The following is an 18,848-nucleotide window of genomic DNA, read 5'->3' as shown; positions in this document are numbered from 1 at the left end:
AACAAAGATATGAGGTGAAATCATACCTAAGGAGTGGTTGTAAAACCTCATGAGATGACTGGTCCTCTCTCTTGTGGATAAAAATCGAAAGCTTGCCATCAACTGCCTCTCCCTCCTCCCCAACATCATCAGACTTGAGAGCTCCTTTGGAACTGGCACGAGAGAGACTTGTGTCTGGCTCAGAGGAGCTGGGTGAGAGAAGAGTCTGACAGCCTGGCAAATAGAATATAGGAATAAGAAGGAGAAGACAATTTTATAACCATCCAGTATAGTTGCTTTACCATTTTTGCCTTTATTCAGATGGTGGACAGCATTTAGAGGTTCTAGGTAAGAGAGACAAACCTGGTACTACATAGTCTGCCAGCTTGGCTAGCAGCAAGGCAGCAATGCGCGAGGCTGGATCATTGGCATCTTGTTGCTCAGCATCTAGCGTGTTAATGGAGTAGCTCCACGAGGGCAGAGCCACATTACCGCAGTCCTCCACACTCATGAGCGGCAGGGCAGCACGACACAGCTGCAGGATGATAAGTACTAGCTTTGGTGAGGGCCTCTGGTCGAGCAGAAGAGACAAGAGCTTGGAGACACAAGCTGGCTGGCTCAGGATGGCTTTCCCTATGTGGCTCCTAAAACATAAACATACACTGTATGAATTGTCGGTGTTGCGATATACAAAAACAGGTGATAATTAATAACCAAAAAAAAGTGTTAGAAAAACAAAAACATGATAATACATGGCGCACAATCCAAGGCCAATATAGCTATAGAGTCAGTCTCAATACCAGTTTTTTATGCCTCTCCTCTCTTTCAGTAACTACTACATTTCAGCCTCAGATCATCTAAGGTAAGGTGACCATTATTACCAGCATTCATTTTTCTACTGTTGTAGCTACTTCTCTCACACACTTGGAGACTCACTTCGATAAACAAAACCACAAAGTGAACTGGAGTTTTTTTTCTCTCTGTCTCTCACATGCTCTTGTTTGGCTGTTATTACAGTATGCTGTAGAACTGCAAGAACTGCAGGGAGGCTGACTGTTGAGGACTTAATTCTTGGTATAGTTGCTGATTTGTTATTAACTCTTTCTGTGGCTTCTCAGCTTCTCTCTGCACCATGAGTTACCGCTAGCTGTTCCATTAGAGTGCACTACTCAATCATTGGCTTCGAGTCCCAGGTGTGTCTGGTATTGCAGCTGGCTTAATAAGTCACTGCAGATTGGTGCCCTAATATAGCAATGTGATATTTAGAGTTCTGTGTATATCAGTAATATTTATTCACTTTGCTTTTGTCCCTAAGAAAAAATAAATTACATTTTAATATCCTCAATATATATTATGAATTTTATTAGATTTTATTAGATTTATTACAGTCTTTATCTCATTTTATATCCCAGTTATAATCACCATGATTCAGCAGATGTCCATGCTAAAAATCTTGATCCACCAAAAGCTAAGATAAATAAACTTAAGTTTTTCAGTGTTTCTACACATCATGGTTTCTCATCATTTCTTTTAGCTACTACATTATGACAGTGCTACCATGAACACCCAAAACACACAGAAAAATTACATGAGATAAACTTTACCTGGAAAGATCATTGAGCAGACTGAGCACATCCTGTAACGCATCATTGCCGGCTGCCTGATTCCCACAGCATTCTGTGGCTCTTGCCAGGTGATTGGTCAGCAGGCTGGATACCTGTCTTGCCAGACCTGAATGAACTGCATCTGTAGATCCACCTTTGAAGAGTAAAAGCAAAGACTGTTAATCCATCATCACAATAATCATAATATTTCATCTTACAGCATGAAAAAAAAAGCCTTTTAGGAATTTGATCAAAGTATCTACAAACTTTTCATACCTTCCACCTTCTCCCACTCAATACATCGGTTGGCCAGCACCTGAAAGGCTGCCCAAGCCATGGTGGCCACCTTCTGTTTTTTGGTCTGCTTTTCATTTGAACTGCATTCCCTCTGCCCACTTAAGCTGCACAGGCTATCCATAAGCTGAACCAGCCCACTGCGAACGAGGCACTGCTCCTCACTCCTATGATAACACAAGTAAAAAATTAGGGTAAGCAATCAAGGCCTTGGTTGCAGGAATATTAAACGAGATAAGTTAAAATAGGTTTGCTTGCCTGGTGTAAGGGATTGTGCAAAGTAAGCCAATACTGTTGGCACAAGCAATTGGGTAGCGTGCACATAGTGACACTACAGACGTCATGGTCTCCCCAAAGGCCTCCTGCACCTGCTCTACCATTCCCCCACAGGTCAGCTCCTCAATCCTGCACAGATGGCACACAAACAAAAAGTTAAAAAAAAACAACACAATTCCAAATGTTTGTTTATAGTTTAACCTGACAGCTCAAAATCATAACTACAAGAATATATATATTCTTATATTTCATCAGTGTGCATAATCAGAGTACACTCAAATTTACATTTGCTGTTCCTCCTCTAGTCTTACCTTGGTCCACCTTGCAGTACCATAGTGACAGGTCCTACTAGGTGGGTGACTCCACCAACTCTAACAGCAGCAGTGAGCAACTCCCTCATATGAACAAGCGCCTGCTTTCGTGTGCTGCCTCGCCGCCAACGTGTCTGCGCAGCAGACAGGAAACTACTGCTTGAGACCTACAGACAAAAGAGCTACAAATTACCTTAATGCAAATCAGAATTCCATCCATTTATTTGAATGCATCTATGCCAAACAATAAATTTAAAGCACTGGCAAGAGTGAAAAACCTACAGCCTGATCAGGTGTAGTTCCAATAAAGGCAAAGAGTTGTCCCAGCAGCACACTGTATGTTGGCTTGTCTCGGCTGTCCTCTATGGCCAAAGACTGCAGCAGGGTAAATGAGCTGCTGCGATGACTAGTAGGGTGGTGTCGCCTTCTGAAGATAAAAAGGTTTGCAAATACAGTCAAACACTCTTTATTCCTATAAGTTACTTGCATTCCTTTTATCTAATACAGACAGAAGAATACCTTTGTGGCGCATGTGTAAACTCCAAGTCTTGGTTAGCAATCATCTCCAAGTCAGAAGGTGCAGACATGCTACGCAAGAAGACTGGCTGCTTCACCATGGGGATCACCGTCTTGGCATCAGACACAGACTGAGAGGCTGAGAAAAAACAGAAGAAGAACTGGGTGAAAATCAAACTTTAACAGTTACTGACATCTAATTACACAGAAACACAGATACCTATAAAAACTTTGCTTTTTTTTTCTCCAATGGAGAAACATCCCAAGTCTGAGTTACATAACAGTAGCCATATGCTTAAATCTTAATATTTCAGGAGCGTAGATGATTTTAATCACAGGTCTAAAACATCTATTTAAAGCCGTGGTTTCCAAATAGTGGCCAGTGAGTTGCATAACCATATGTTATTACTGCATTATACTTCACAAACACTTCTGGGTGACTTATTAAATTTCAGGTGCAGTACTTTGAATGTACTTGTTTTCAAAGGATAATAAAAAGCCATCACACACTGGGTATGAACCAGCGGCAGCAAGACAGTTGGTTAGATTGTATGAAAAGCTTTGAAAAGGTAATACATGTAAGGCATATGCTAGTGCAGTCAACACTCATGCAAAAAAAAAATAAAATCTGATAAGATGCTTGACTCAAATAGCCTGAACGTGTCTTTGTCTGACAGTATAATCAAAAGTTATACTCTCGTTGATGTGCCTTGGGCACAACAAAAATTTGAAAACCACGAGTTCAAAGAAAGAAATCTTTAATTTCAGTCCTGCTAACCAGCAAAGCATCACTTGGAAACAACACCTGTAACAAAAGATGGCAGACAAACAGATACGCATTTACCTGGGCCTGGTGTGCCAGCAGGTGTGCTGGTTAGACTTCTGCAATGTGGAGCGATGGTGACATGGAGCAGTAGCTCAGTGCGGTTCATTAGACTTTTCACCAGAGTTTTAGTTTTAGCAAGAGGGCTGCTACTTCTGATGTGTTTACTGTTCACCTCCTGAAAGAACTTCTCCCTGTTATTGCAAATAAATACTGTTAGAAAACGAACTGACCTGTAAAAGTGTAAATGAGCTACATAATTAATACTTGCCTCAAAGCAAGGACAACATTTTCCAAATCACTAAAATCAAGTGGGACCTCCTTCAGTGAGCAGAGTAATTCCAATTCCTTCATTTTGTTCTGGTGATGTTAAAAAAAAGAAAAAAAAGAAAAAAAACGAGAGACATAAAACCAAAAAGACACAAAAAGAACAGACTTAAATAACTGAGATCTTATCATTGGTTGATTACAGAAATTAGTGTATCTGTGGCAGTCTACCTCAAAGAAGTGGTAGTCGTGAAAAAATGGCGTGTTGTTCTCCAGTTTTCCTTGTTGGGCCTCCTCTACCTCATTCTGCCATTTCTGTTCCAATTCTGCTACACTCTGAAAGCAACACAGGAAATGATTAGACACAGTATTAGTCTTCCACTCTTTTTTGTCTTAAGGTCTGTCTGTTTATTTATTTATAGGTACTCTTTCTTTTTAGAAAGATTAGATATTCTTATTTCTTTTTTGTAGGTACTCTTTAACATTAACTTTATTTGAACTTAAACAATTGATTGATTGATTGATTGATTGACTGATTGATAATACTTTATTCATCCCGAGGAAAATTGGCTTAATAAATTAACCCAATAAATTAAACTGCTCAAATAAAGAATTCTAATCTTAACCTCTTATTTAATAGCATGAACAAAAACTGAAAATACAACAATATCTTTCACTTGTTGCAAGCATAATTAATCGATAAAATACTGTTTTCAAAAAACCTTGATGGTCAGCATAAACTTACCTGCAGCTGCCGCTCCATAGCATTAATCTTCTTAAAGGTCTCAGCCATGATCTTACAGAGCAGGTCATATTCCTCTGTGTGATCCTCGCGGTATTGGTAGTTGACGAGTGACTGAAGCGCATCCACCAGGCTCAAATGTTTGATCACGCAAGATACTATTACCTCTTCCATAACATCTGGTCTTATCACCTCCCTTACAAAAAACAAAGAACAAGCTAAAAATTATTGTGAAGTGAATTAACATGAACAAAAACCTTGATATTAATATCAACTCTGTTGTGACTCTTGACTTTCCTTCAGAATATATAAAAACCAGAAGCCCTAAATTAGTGGGGTGTTTGTCTCAACCATTTAGGGAGAGTGACAAATCCATGTACAGTATATAGATGCCATACTCTGTCAAGACTGAAAGAATTAATTTCTTACTTTATGCTTGGGCGGAATTGTGGTCGAGCCCTTCCGGACACTTCTCGAAGCCTAGACATGATGCCCGGAGGAAGGCGAATTCGGGGCAAGTCAAAGTAGGTCCCTGGCATAAGGCCTGGAGGTGGGATGAGCACGTCAGCTGGGTAAGTGAACTCCCGATCCTCCTCAATAGTGAGTGGCAGAGGTGAAGGACTGGGCGTGAGGGCTGGAGAGATGGCACCATTTGCTTCCACCTGCCACTGACACCTAGAGGGAAATTTCTTTTTACTCATTTTAGGCTGCTAGCAGCTCAGCTGTGACTCAACTAGATACCGAAGAAGAATATGTAGTAATCCTTACATGTAGGACATCACATTTAGTTACTATTAATGGGACACATTTTATTTTAGCTCCGTTACCTTTGCAGCAGCTTTGAGCAGAGCAAATCATGGCAGGCCTCCTCCTCTTTTGTCACCTCTGGCCCATTATACAGAATGCGGAGCATTGAGCAGGCCAGCACTGACAGCCCCAGCGCAAGGTCTGCCAGAAAGGGGAGACCTCCAGAGACATCTTCTGATGACTCCTGTAAAAACAAAAAAAGATATACAGGATCTTCAGACTACTTCAAAAAGTAAAAATAAATAAATAAATTATATAGAGAGAGATGTTGACGACATTTGAATTGTTACCTGAGCTCTGACAGTGCAGGAGAACCCCCACATGGCTTTATCAGGGGTATTATGTTCACGTCCACTTCTCATCTCAAAAGAAAATGTCACTGTGTCTCCTTCAACCTAAAGCAGAACACAGAGCAAAATGTAGCTCTTCAAACTATCTATGAACATCTATCAATGAATAATTCATACTTGCTTTTATTACCTTCACAAGGTCTTTGGGCCATCCTGTTCCCAGGACACTGCGACTGCCATAACCCAGAGTGTTTCCTCCATACTCTGCTACTTTACGACTATTGGTGTTGGGACCGGCATAGATAACCAACTATAATAATAGAGAATGTATTTGTTTAAAAAAAATCCACAATACCATTCTTCAGAAACTGAACAAAAAGATGTCTAAAGGTGAAGTATGATTGTGTCTCCAGCTCGTACACAGGAAGAGTCATTACCTTGTCATAATCATACTGTGATGAGCAGCGAGAATCAAAGCGAAGGTACAGGCACCGGGCTCCTGGGATGTGTACGGTCTCCTTGAATTTGTAATTGTCCCTTACAGGATGCACAGTCTCTACTGTTTTCCCAGCAGCCCATGGAGCAGGGATCTTCAGTCCTGTCAGGAAGCCAGGCTCTTCACGTTCATCAAGAATTCTATGATACAAATAAGTTAGTCATTTTAAAAATTGAGCTTAAGACACAGCCGGTGCCATGAAGAAAATCACCTCTTCAAAATATTTATTATGCAGAATAACACTCCCTGGCTTAATTCTTATGGTGAAATCTAGAAAACTCACTTGTCATCAGCAGTGCATGTCTTTGCTCCCTGGCCCAGAGAGCCACCAGCAGGCAGAGACTCTTCAGTAAAAAGCGGAGACTGAGTCTTTAGTAACAAGGCAGTCTGAAAAACAGAGTGGAAAAAAGCAACTTAATAACAGCTGCTTTTTCTACTCAAGGAAATATACAAGAACCATCTCCTCCTTGACTGACAAAACTGACCTGGCTGGTATAGAGCACCAACTGCACCAACTGAGGCATGAGGGCATCAGCGAGGGTGAGGGTTTGCAGGTTTGGGTGCATCAGAGAGGTGAGCAACACCGGCAGCAGGTGCCCAAGCATAGTGGCCTTGGTAATCTGTTCCAAGCCTTTCAACCTTAACAAAATGAAGATAAAAAACAAGTGAAAATTTTAGTTTTGCTGTTAGCAGAAAAAAAAAAACAAGATGAGAAGAGGAAAGTCTGGCACAGTGATTCTAAGAACCTGCTTTAATAAATACCACCTCCCTCACTGTTCCATTTTGTTTTAACAAGATCAGCATTAATCAGGTTCAGTTAAATCTTCTTTCATGGTGATATAGTACACAAGACCCAACAAAGCGAATTTCATGTCTAGTTTAATTTCTGACAGGTACATTCTGGTCTTACAGTGATACAAACTGGCTTCAAATGTCTTTGTGCAATGTTCCAACATAAGTGGTAAAAAGATTTTAAAGGAATCAAGCAAACGTATTTAAAAGTTCACCTGGTTTCTCTGTCAGCTATGTCGCTGTTAATCAGAGCAGTGGTGACCTGCTGTAGGGTTTCCAATACTTCATCACATCCCACCAGGATTTTGGTTGCTAAGGACAGGATGCTGCTTTGCAGCTCCTGAGGATGACACAGAGTAGGCCCACACTTACGTAACACTGCTTCCAAGATTTTCAGTAATTACATTCACTCAATATGTAACTATTAATACATACTCCATGCCAACAGATTAAAAACAAACTCTAGATTGTTCTGTTTCATTGCTGTCATCAGTAACCTTGAGTATGAACACACCGTTTTTCAACAAATAATAAATGACATCACAAAAAACTGCACTGCGCACAAACTCTTCAGCATTACCCTTAAAGAACTTCAAAAGCCATTGCTTCATTTGGTGTGTTGGTCTCTCATTGACACACACACAGACTCCACTTTCAAAAAGGTAGGGGTATTTAAAGGGGATGTTTACCTGTACCTTCATTGTTTCCCCTTGTAGGGAATTGTCACTGTCATCACTATCATCCGGACGGATAAGAATGGTATTACTGAGGAGGTGGTTCTGAACAGCCATGAGGTAGCGCAGACTAGGTGAGACCACCTAGAGAGAAGGGAAACCATCTTAAATTGTATGAATGCAATCTTCCAGTCTGGATTGATAGCATTTAAGTGCTGCTGAATTGATATTCATACTGGCACAGTGGAGAGCAGTTTCTGGAAGTCATCTCGGGCGACAGTCTGACATTTGGTGATGAGGAGGCAGGATTCTCGGACTACAGTCTTGAGGATACAATGCAGCAGCTCATCATTCAATCTGTAAAAGAAGACAGATTTCCACAACTTTAAACAAACACAGATCTAAAGAGAAAAGATAGTATTGTTGCCACAAGGCTGCCACTTGCCTGTAGTGGTCATCCTCTTCACTTCCAAATCTATTCTTCTGCAACTGTTCTGCCAAATTTGTAAGGATGACATCCCGAAGTTGAGACAATCCACGGTTTCTTTCACCTGAATATTAAAGGTAAAAAACATACACCATGTGAGAAATAATGAGAATAAAATACAGGAGGTGTCACTTAAATTAAAGCCTGAGCTGCCAATCACCTTCGGTTAGAACCAGTTTCAGTAGTTTGTTGAGTTCAGCCTCCCCCTGATACAAAATATTGAGGCCTGAGCTACAGAGAAGAGGTAGTAAAAAAAAAAAAAAAGGTTCATTAAAATGAAATCATGATCACAAATCCAACCATTACTTCTGTCTTTGAGTAATTGTAACTTACCTAATAGCCAAGCAGACTTCTCTCTGAATTTCTGCTCCTATCTGGTCCACTGGAGCCATGAGCAGCTGCCACAGTAGGAGTCCTGCACGGCGCACACTCTCCCTATTCTGCTCTGACTGAGGATTGAAAAACCTAAACACTACCTGTAAATGGTAGAAAATATACACAACAACGTTAGAATCACACAGAAAATGCTAAAGGTTTTTTTGGCAAAATTCAGCTGCACCCAAAAATCACCTGAAACACAACTAAGATACAGTGGATGATGCAGGTGTCACCATTGACCATGGCCTTTTCCATAATGTCACAGATGCTGCTGAAGTGACGGGCCTCAATGGGGTGTTGTTTTCCCAGTAAGGCCCCCAAGGGCAAACTGTTGCTGCTGGCTGCCAGCAAGTTGAGCTGGTGGATACACATAGCACCTACATGATGAAGCAGCTGGTTGATCACCTCGCCAGTGGCCACAGTCTCCTCTGTTAAAGGACAAATTATGCAGATCTGTCACTTTTATGATTTAATCTTATAAAACAAGCCACTTGTTGTTTACATCACCTACCTTTGGGTTCTTTGATGACGTGGCTGACACCGAGTCTATGGCACACATGATGAAAGGCTTGGTTCCCGGGGTTGCACCACTGATCTATGTAATCACTGGAGCAGGTCCAGATCAAGTTGTTCAGTGCATCATAACACGCTCCTTCAAAGAATGCAGAAGTAAAAGTTATGCAGTGCGTGACTATTTGCCGCACGTAAGTAGAAGTAAAATGTGACAAGTTTTCAGCTCACCCAGCCCTGCCACCTGGGCTCCCCTGCCTAAAGAACTGCCAGGAGCATCAATGAGGTCTGCGCGACTGCTGAACTGACCATCAGCCAGGTTAAAGACCAGACTGGAGGCCAAAACTGAACGAAAAACATAAGAGCAATAGTTAATAAACTCATGACTTAAATTATGATACAAAGCAGTGGGGGGTGGGGCATTCCCAAAATTCTCATTAACCATTAACATTAACTCATTAACCCATCAAGATGTTACTATTTTAAATGCTGTGTATTCACCAGCAATTAGCCACTGTCATAAATGATGCTTAATACTTATTTGGAACATCAGATTTAATCAGATTTATACAGAATATCTACAGGCAGCTAGTAAGCTTAGTGTCAGACTTTCTAAAATTAAAAATAAAATAAATAAAAAGTAACCAAAAAACAAGTGACAAAAAACTCAACATAATCAGGATTTAGCAGTGAGCCTGTGCATGTGTTTGCATGCGCTTACTTTTAAGTGAGGAGAGGCTGCTGGTACCTCCAAACAAGGAGCGTGTGGCAGAGCTCCCAGATACACCAGGAGGTGAAACCAGCATTACCAGATAGGTGCCACAAACATACATCGGGGTCCTTCTCAGAGTCTTTAGAGGGAGTCCACAGCTAGTATTGACCGCTACAAAAGGATTCAACAAAATATTTTAAAAACCACATCATCCAAATGAATCACAGCATGTATGAACTTTGGATATTTATAGTTTCTCTACCATTACCAGACTGCTCCTCTTTGACAGTGTTGGTGATTGCAGAGCCTGTGAGAGCAGCCAATGTGGCAGAATGGGAGGCCCGGAAGCGTGACATTCGACTTAAGAGAAGTTCATTCAAGCACTTGGAGGACTCGCCTTCTTTGCGAGTAAGGATAACCCTCTCCTGCAAGATGTCTGCAACACACAACCCTGTCTGTGTCTGCACCATGTATAGGAGAGAGAAGACATCAAAGATTTAATGAAGACACAGACAAAATAAATACTGCTGAGACTATATTGCAGGGCACGAGATACTCACCGACAAGTGAAAGACATCCATGAAGACAGAGTGGCCTTTCTGTGTTTTCTCATTGAGGCTGGCTGGGGACCACACCCAGTACAGATAGGTTCCGTCTGAGCAGAGGTGCAGTGTGGTCATGCTGCTGCCCACGGGGAAGTGATGGGCTGGCATGGGCACAATCTGGCACACCTGAAGAGAAAAGAGTGAAAATTAGCCTTAGGTATTAGTTATACTTGAATTTTGAGATACCAAATTAAACAGTACCCCTCTGTGTCCTTTGTACCTGCGATGAATAAAGAAAAACATTCTCCCACTAAGAACTTCATGATCTGTTGAGATTATACATCCCATCTACAGAATTTACAGAATAAGTCCACATACATCTTAAAATAGAGTAATGAAAGTAGACAGTACCTGGAGGGTGAATGGATCAATGACCTGGCACAGCTGATGTGGCTTGGCATCAAAGGATGAGGGACGGTGGAGGAGGCGGCCGCTGCTGAACACCACCCAGCCGGGCTCCAACTCTTCATTTCGACAATACACAAATCCCCTATACAAACACATAGCACTGATTCCTTTGGTCTGCATTTGGAGTTTATTCCAAGTCATACTAAAGATGCTCAGGCAGCTCACTAAAACATTTTGTTGGTTTATTGTTTAATTTGTCACTCAACTGTGAGTTTTTGGTCAAATCCTGTAGCTACCACAAATTAAATCAAACCTTACAATCAATAAGAATCCAGAAATGTACGGTATGTGTTGATCGTATAAAAACTGACAGTGTGCCTTCCTTCTTTTTAATGCAGTCACTTTGCTTTGTTGACCTTAATGAGAGTAGACTTTGACAAGTTATTGACAGCATATTGTCTAACTGTTGGGAAGCTACTTGTCATACTGAGTGTTGCTGTGAATAGCCACAGTAAGAAGAGAAAATGTGAGACGAGCAGCATGGGTTAATCAGCGTCAGTACAAATTCCCATCAGGACACAAGCAGCTTACTGCAACTCTGTCTCTTTTTGCAAGGCGGCACTCAAAGCATCTGTCTTTAACTCTAATTTAAATCAAATTCTCAAATGGGAATTTTAGCTTTTTAAGGTAATATTTCTGAGACCGATTAAAAAACCCCCCAAAAACAAATAACAAAAACCCCCAAAGATACTTAAAGCATGCAGTTAGCAATACCCTGGCCTGATGCGTGCTACTTCTTTCATACAAGCTGCTTTGCAAACAATAGCTAGAATTACAACCATTTACGTTGCAGTTGAAATCCAAATATCTGTTTTGTAAGGTCACAGTGTGCTTTGCCCTTGAGAAGCTGGCTGACCAATAATGCATGTATACCCTCATAATGTCTCTGGACAAATTCTGGGCTCAATCAGCTCTAAAAAACATTATTTGAGGATCTAGTTTTCAGCAAAGTATGCAATTCGTTACAATATCATTAAATTAAATAAACCAAATAAATCAGTAACATGAGAGAATATAACTATATACAATAGGAAATGTTTTTTAAATGTCTAGGAAATAATCCCTTTCAGTGCACAAGTATTTTTTGTGATTTTTTTTTTTGCTTCATTCTTTCTTCCCTCTGTTCTCTGAATGCTGAAGAGAGAGGAATGGAGGCTAGAGGTAGTGTCACATTACCTCAATGTCCCATGTAAACCAGAGCCAAGCTTGCTGAGTCCTCTCCCAGAGGAGTTAGTGGTATATAGATATAGCCCATCTGTGGCTAGACAGCGTCCCAGGTCAGTATCTGCAAAACACAGGCACCAATGGAATTCAGTAGGAGGTAAATGAAAGAAACATCAAAGACAGCTGAATAACCTGTAGGGGCAGGGATCAACAAAAGAGTGGACAAAACCAGGCAAGAGAATTAGGATGCAAAAAAAGTGGACCAAGTCTTTGTTTTGCAGACTTTTGCAAATTCAGAAATAGTGATGTCTTCAGAGATCTGATAAAAAAAATAAATAAAAAAAAAAGACTTAAAATGAACAGATCCATTTAGCTTGAAAAATAAATGCTCAGATTTACTTTATGGCTCAATAAAAATAGATGTACAGTATGCCCTGTTCAGCTTCCATCACACGTCAGATAGTCATCTGTGAGACAGAGAGACATCACTCCACTTCCTCTCTTTTATCCACTTAAGATCTTTAGTTTCAACTCAAGACAAAATGTTTTCTCTATATGTGACATCGAATGAAACCCAAAGAGGAACAATGGTCTTTCCACCCTTGATAATTGCTTGGATTTAAGATGCATTTCAAACAAGTTCAGTGAATAAATAAAACAGGAAGGAAGTATTATGATGGCAAGTGAGACAAGGAGCATCTTTTCCACAACTTACATTCCAGAGAACTAAAAACTTTCAACCATGGCTGCATATTATTTATATCTTTTCATTTTAAGTATCACAAAAACTTTTTCTGAAATTGTTTTCTACCTTTACTCTCTGCTCCTCCAGCAGAATTATCTGGTGTGGGCAGCATGTCCTCAAAACCCCAGGAAACACAGTGTTTTCCCCCCAAGAGGCAGGATGGAGACCCCGGGCCTCCTTCCAGGAGCAAAAGTCTTGAACAGGAGAAATATAATGTAGTTACATGTTGGGGAAGTTATTAGGCATTGTCTTTCAGTTAAATCAAAACAGTTTCCCTCACCTGTACAGTACGTCTGACACAGGGAGGTGGCCCAGATCAGTTTGTTTCTGCAGCAGGTGAACTGTGTGGATGAAGGTCTTCAGGGATCCCCTAGAAATGAGTTTGGCAGATTATTCAAGAGAGCTCAACGTGAAACACAAGTGAAAACTCATTGTTAATCTTTCCTGGAGCCGCAAGAGGAATAATAACTTGGCATGAATTATGGGCAGGATCTGATGTAAATTTAAAAAATTTAAAAGAGATTATGCCACATTGAGCAATCTTCTTAACTTTTACAGATTTTACTCAGTCAAGAATTAATTAACTTATGGACCACGTTCAGGTGTGTGTATTTTAATTCTAAAAACAGTCTACGAAATCAACTAAAACCCAATGCTTGTACCAGAGAAAGGGTTAAGCTATGAAATTATCACTCGTATGTTTATAATAACATTTAATAGTGCTACTGGGAGTATTAAAATCAACAACTAAGACCGAGAGACACCATCAATGCAAGCCTCATGAAAGTGAACCCCGCAATGCCATACTATGTAAACATCTAAACAGCTGATATCAACATCCTGTGCAGTCCATTTGCTTACATAGCCCTCCTATACAGAGAATTTACTAACCAACTCCAGATGAGGTGGAGGGGGGGAGAGAGGGTGGTTAAAGCTGATAGCCCTTTAATTAGCTTCCACTGCTGGGTGAAAAAGCATCAGGGCTAGATAGTTCCCCCACAACAAAGAGCTCTCTGCCTCAACAGAAGGTGAACAAAGAGTGGAGAGTTCTGGTTTTGACAAGTCAAGATCAGCTGTCACCAACAGAAGCTTGAGCTCAGGCACAAATACAAAAACTAAACAAACAAGGATATTCTGCTCATCTGTGCAGAAAAACTAAAAAACAAACAAACCAGATTAAAGATTAGCTTCTTCAGATATATTTTTGTGTGCTTGCTTCTGTTCTTTGCACGCAAGAATACATGAATATGTCTGACAAGTTGAAAGGGTAAGGGTAACGGCGCAATTTACAAGCATTGTTTGGGTCCACCTGTCCCCTGAAAGGAAAAGGTCACTTTAAATCATAATAAAGGTGCTCTGAGTTATCACATTTAGCCTATAATATAATATTTCTGTGTTTATGTGTGTTGAGGTGAGCAGTCTTTTCTAGGATAACAATGCCTCCACATCAATAGGGTACAAAGGAACACTGAATGAAAGTATGTAACTTATATGAGTCAGAAGTTTCACCAGATCTCAAATCAAATGAACACCTGTGGGAGATTATGAACCAGAATGTAAGACAGAGCTCCCCACTATCCAATCAAAACACCAAACAAGGTAAAGTCTTGATATATTTTCGAAGAGTTCTAGAGAATGAACAAGGCACAATGAAGAGCAAAACAGCTTCATTAAAGCTGTTTTCCTGAATGTTTCTAGACAATACCTGATGTGAGTACATGTAGAACTATCCATTTAAATGTCTTTTACATTTTATCTCCCTTGTACAAACTCTGTGTGAAGTTTACTGAAACCGATGTGGACATATGTGAAAATAGTGCAGGTAAAAACCTGGTAAATTTAAAGTCAATCGCCCTGTCCTGCTTTCTGCATGCTATTCTCAGGCAGAGCCCTCATCTAATCCAAACATCAGTATTTAGAAAGCAGCTGCCACGAATTATCTCCTACACACAAGGCCCCCCTGTGCTGCCTAATGAAGTTAATAACAATGACTGAAACTAAGAAGAAAAAAAGAAGTATTGTTTTCCAACAGCACTACTATCTTACTTCAACAGAGTGTAGTTCTGACTACAAGTTCATGGAGCCAAAAAGTCTGTTCATATCCATAAGCTTAAAATCATACCAAAATCTCAACTACTTCTTTATCTTACATTACAAATATCAAAGCAAGATTACCACAGTGCGTTGTGTGGTTCTTAAGAAAAAAAGTTAATAATTTAATGTTATTGCCTGATAACAAAAATTGCCACTTAAGAAGAGTATTGTTTTTTCTTGATAGCTTATTTTCACAGGTTTTGCACTTCAATGAGATCTTGTATGTAATCATTCAGTGAATACCATTAGTACAGCACACTGTCTACAAGACAAATGGTAAATGACAAGACAAGACAAAAACAGAATGATCCTAAGAAGGATGCAGGTAGAACAGCAAGGAGGAACGGATGGTCTCACCTGGCACAGGCAAGTGCCACGAGTGCAGCAGCAGCGTTTTCCCTCTGTCTGTGCGTTTGTAGGATCTGCGGCTGAGTGTGTCCATGCACTGGGCCTGACTCCTGGGCACCATCTTCTAGCCAGGAGCATAGCAGTCCCTCCAGGCCATTGAGGCAGTCAGCGGGCTCTTTGCTAAGGCTCAGCGGCTGGCAGTCCCGGAGGCAAGCTAGCAGTACCTCTGCTGTGACACCGCAGAGTGCTGGGTCACTGCGAGTTTGGGACTGTAAAAGGGGAAAGACCAGCAACAGGCCGACACGGGAAGTGAAGGGCGCCTGCTCGGGTTGCTGGAGCAGACCTTGTCTTTTGAGCAAGGCCAAGGTCTCCTCATCAGCCCCTCCAGTCCCTTCTCGCTCCTGCTGCTCCTCCAGGGCCAGCTGCCGCTGCGCCCCCCACAGGCCACGCAGGGCATTGAGACGATACTCCAGCAGACGGGCATATGCATTGCTCTGATTCCCACAGACAGCACGCAGACGCTCGGCAAGCTCTACCGGATTCTTGGTCTCAAATGTTAGAATCTATAGGGCAAAGGTAGTGGGAGAGAGGAAAAAAATCAGGTATTAAACTGTTCACTTTTTTCTTGACCATTTTAGAAAACAATAAACAGTGTATTATTTAGAGATGGGAGACAGTCTTTTGTTTCCTGGCAATGCTGGCTACAAACAAATGAAATCTTCCTTATCAGCAGAAACTTTTAATCAGAATACAGAAAAGACACTATGGAAGAAAAGAGGAGAGCAGTGAGGAATTTTATTCTTACTGACGTAAATTTAAATAACACAGCTGTGTTACACACAAGTGACATCCAAATTTTACTGGCGAAAAACTAAGAATTATTTGCAAAAACAGCAAGATGTTAAAATCTTTTTCAATTTGGCAATTTTAAAAAAAAACAATACGAAAAATCTTGTTCTTATGTAAAACGCCGCCATTCAAAAGTGGGGTATATACATGACTTATGAAATACATTTGGTTTATGAAGATCTGGTCATAAAGCATTTCCCTAGTTAGCTACGAATCATTTCCACAGAAGGAGCTCTTGTTTTTCCAAGTCTTTGGACTACGCAGTAATGGTCAGAGATAGCAAAGCACATATCCTATCACAAGTGAAACAATGTGCCTCATGTGCACTTAGGCAGCATTTCAGATATTGATTACACATGAATCATGGACTAGAAAAAAAAAATCCATTATAGCATTTAGCAGGCACAATTTGTATTGATTCAATTTCAGAAACGCTGCTTATGTTACAGTAACACCCCATAGCTGGATGCTGGGCCTTCACCTTGCTCTGCAAAAACTGCTGCAAGCGGATAAAAATAGTCAGCATCACAACACCTACGATAACGGCACTGAATGACCGAGCCAGTCTTAAAACTGGACACATGCCTTAAATGTGGAGGATCTGAATGTTACCAAGAATAAATAAACAAACAAACTGAGAGCCTAACAGTGACGCAAGAATGTCTTCTTATTTTATGTTTTAGTACCATTTAGTGGGACTACCCACTATAAATACAAAGTTCGCATTACTACACATAGCTCATCTATTTTGGCTTTGCTTGATAAAACACACGTTTTAGCATTTTATGTTAAGGATGAATCACGCTATACATTATGTAACCATACTCTTTTTTTCAGTATCAGTGCTAATTCATAATTAATATGGAAGTTGAAGAATTTATTACCATAAAATGTCCATCATAAGAAACCCTGCTGTAGGTCATTATGAATGGTTATTTTACAGTAAAGTAAAGTTTTGCTTTGAAGCTTTACCGAGTCCTCAGTTTAAGCATTCTACTCTTACAAACATTTTCCAAACTGGAATCCTGAGAACTCAGTAGTAAAGAAAGGCTCTGGAAATGTTGTGTTTCTAACACAGGCACCTCTAGTGTTAAGAACATGGTGTGTGGAATTGTGCTAATAAACTGCTTCTTCCACTATGCAGAGACTATTCTGTATTTGAAAAGTTTTGGTGCCTACCAAGGCCTACCCCAAAACCAGGTGATCAAGGATAAACTGGTAATGCAGCTATTTGGGACATAGTTTGAACTAACAGAAAACATAAAAGCTGCATGTACAGATTCATGAGTTTGATTTGGTGGCCTTTCTTCATATAAGCCTAGCCCATTGTGACTGTAATTAAACATTCACAAAAACAAACCTGTTTTGTGGCTATTAGTACAAGAGTAAAGATAACATCATATAAACAAATATTCAGTTTATTGATCTTTTTTTTCAGATCCAAAAGATCTAAGCAAGGAATTTGGAAACATACATTTTAATTAAAATGTTATAGATAGATAGATAGATAGATAGATAGATAGATAGATAGATAGATAGATAGATAGATAGATAGATAGATAGATAGATGTAAAACTGATATTTTGTAAGAATAGTGCAGATTGCAATAATAAATATGTACACTATAAAGCTAAGAAAAACAGCTGCATTAAGGTGTAACACAGAAATATGCTTTAAAGCATCTGTAAGTGAAAGCCTTGAAATGCAAGTATGAACTCTTGTAAAGGTTAAGTTCAGCACACAATTCATAACTATTCCCACTTTATCATGAAGTTTGCTTGTTTAAAGCCAGTAACCATCACTGTCTGTTAGTCTACTACTCATCAACAAGCAACTCCGAGCACAAATTAGACCCCAGCTCATGAACATGTGACATGAAGACTGCCGCAAATATTCTCCACGGTCTGGTGGATCCTGCTAGATTCAAAACAAGGCACAGTAGGGAAATATCGAGTATGTAAATATGCGGTGTTAGCTCGGTTGTTTCCATCAGAATCACTGTAAAGTTTCTGGTCATCTAACAACATTGATTCTTCCGGTTATGGGATGAGACTTTCAAAATAAAAGTCGTTTTAAAAGCTTAAACATTTGGTAAACAATAGAGTCTGCAAAACATAGCTTGTTTTGTGCTTCGAGAACAAGATTCAGAGCAGGAGAGATGAGAACTGTTTTTCCCCTGCGTTTGACAATGACCATAAAAACACTTCTCAAGGAAAGAGCAGCTATGTCACCTTTACAAAGACTAAATCTGTTTACTATGCACTAAATAAGCCAAGATCTAGTCAGGAAAAATAAAGGCATACATGCATGTGTTTAAGTGAAAAAAAGTAGGAGCTGTGTAGCTTGATACCTGAAGTACACCTCTAATTGACATATTAGCTCAACACTGAGTACAATATTAAGTACCAAATCAATATGACTTCCACATTAATATACTAGAAGAAAGACACTACGTAACATTAGAGATTTTAGAAATGAAATTTACCATGTTTGTAATAGGTTATATTTTGAAGGAAGGGGCAGGAATTGAGTTGACACGGCTCTCGGTTACCTTGATGGTAAATTTAGCAGGACAGGAAACTTGCAAACGTCTGCACTACCGTTATTACGGAGGGTGTGTTTCAGGTGACAGTCAAAACTAATTCTTACATTAAATAAACAAAAAGACACACTGATC

At 40.1% G+C, this 18,848-nt stretch overlaps 1 protein-coding gene across 2 annotated transcripts in view; it reads right to left on the bottom strand.

The window, feature by feature from the left end:
* Window positions 1–18,848, bottom strand: part of hectd4 (HECT domain containing E3 ubiquitin protein ligase 4) — a 39,003-nt gene that overhangs the window by 19,377 nt on the left and 778 nt on the right. The window contains exons 2-37 of one of the 2 annotated variants that reach the window (XM_085293924.1): window positions 15,332–15,885; window positions 13,161–13,250; window positions 12,947–13,074; window positions 12,148–12,256; window positions 10,915–11,053; window positions 10,519–10,689; window positions 10,221–10,419; window positions 9,968–10,129; window positions 9,478–9,591; window positions 9,248–9,388; window positions 8,929–9,164; window positions 8,692–8,834; window positions 8,519–8,589; window positions 8,317–8,422; window positions 8,108–8,228; window positions 7,887–8,015; window positions 7,413–7,537; window positions 6,891–7,044; window positions 6,689–6,792; window positions 6,347–6,545; window positions 6,100–6,219; window positions 5,910–6,014; window positions 5,640–5,803; window positions 5,242–5,487; window positions 4,816–5,008; window positions 4,302–4,406; window positions 4,071–4,163; window positions 3,825–3,993; window positions 2,984–3,119; window positions 2,747–2,891; window positions 2,465–2,631; window positions 2,136–2,282; window positions 1,860–2,044; window positions 1,584–1,737; window positions 343–623; window positions 27–213 (exon numbers count right to left, since the gene is read on the bottom strand). In XM_085293924.1, the coding sequence (XP_085150050.1) occupies window positions 27–213; window positions 343–623; window positions 1,584–1,737; window positions 1,860–2,044; window positions 2,136–2,282; window positions 2,465–2,631; window positions 2,747–2,891; window positions 2,984–3,119; window positions 3,825–3,993; window positions 4,071–4,163; window positions 4,302–4,406; window positions 4,816–5,008; window positions 5,242–5,487; window positions 5,640–5,803; window positions 5,910–6,014; window positions 6,100–6,219; window positions 6,347–6,545; window positions 6,689–6,792; window positions 6,891–7,044; window positions 7,413–7,537; window positions 7,887–8,015; window positions 8,108–8,228; window positions 8,317–8,422; window positions 8,519–8,589; window positions 8,692–8,834; window positions 8,929–9,164; window positions 9,248–9,388; window positions 9,478–9,591; window positions 9,968–10,129; window positions 10,221–10,419; window positions 10,519–10,689; window positions 10,915–11,053; window positions 12,148–12,256; window positions 12,947–13,074; window positions 13,161–13,250; window positions 15,332–15,885 (5,792 nt within the window). The remainder of the gene's footprint in view (window positions 1–26; window positions 214–342; window positions 624–1,583; window positions 1,738–1,859; window positions 2,045–2,135; window positions 2,283–2,464; window positions 2,632–2,746; window positions 2,892–2,983; window positions 3,120–3,824; window positions 3,994–4,070; window positions 4,164–4,301; window positions 4,407–4,815; window positions 5,009–5,241; window positions 5,488–5,639; window positions 5,804–5,909; window positions 6,015–6,099; window positions 6,220–6,346; window positions 6,546–6,688; window positions 6,793–6,890; window positions 7,045–7,412; window positions 7,538–7,886; window positions 8,016–8,107; window positions 8,229–8,316; window positions 8,423–8,518; window positions 8,590–8,691; window positions 8,835–8,928; window positions 9,165–9,247; window positions 9,389–9,477; window positions 9,592–9,967; window positions 10,130–10,220; window positions 10,420–10,518; window positions 10,690–10,914; window positions 11,054–12,147; window positions 12,257–12,946; window positions 13,075–13,160; window positions 13,251–15,331; window positions 15,886–18,848) is intronic. The other variant, XM_085293925.1, reaches the window with a different exon arrangement.

Source organism: Mchenga conophoros, linkage group LG12 (assembly GCF_057382185.1).
Source record: "Mchenga conophoros isolate Kocher_MC1m ecotype Shallow Benthic linkage group LG12, M_conophoros_male_GT1.1, whole genome shotgun sequence".
Taxonomy (NCBI): Eukaryota; Metazoa; Chordata; class Actinopteri; order Cichliformes; family Cichlidae; genus Mchenga; species Mchenga conophoros.
The sequence above is the reverse complement of the archived record's forward strand: the minus strand, read 5'-3'. Positions and strand labels throughout refer to the sequence as shown.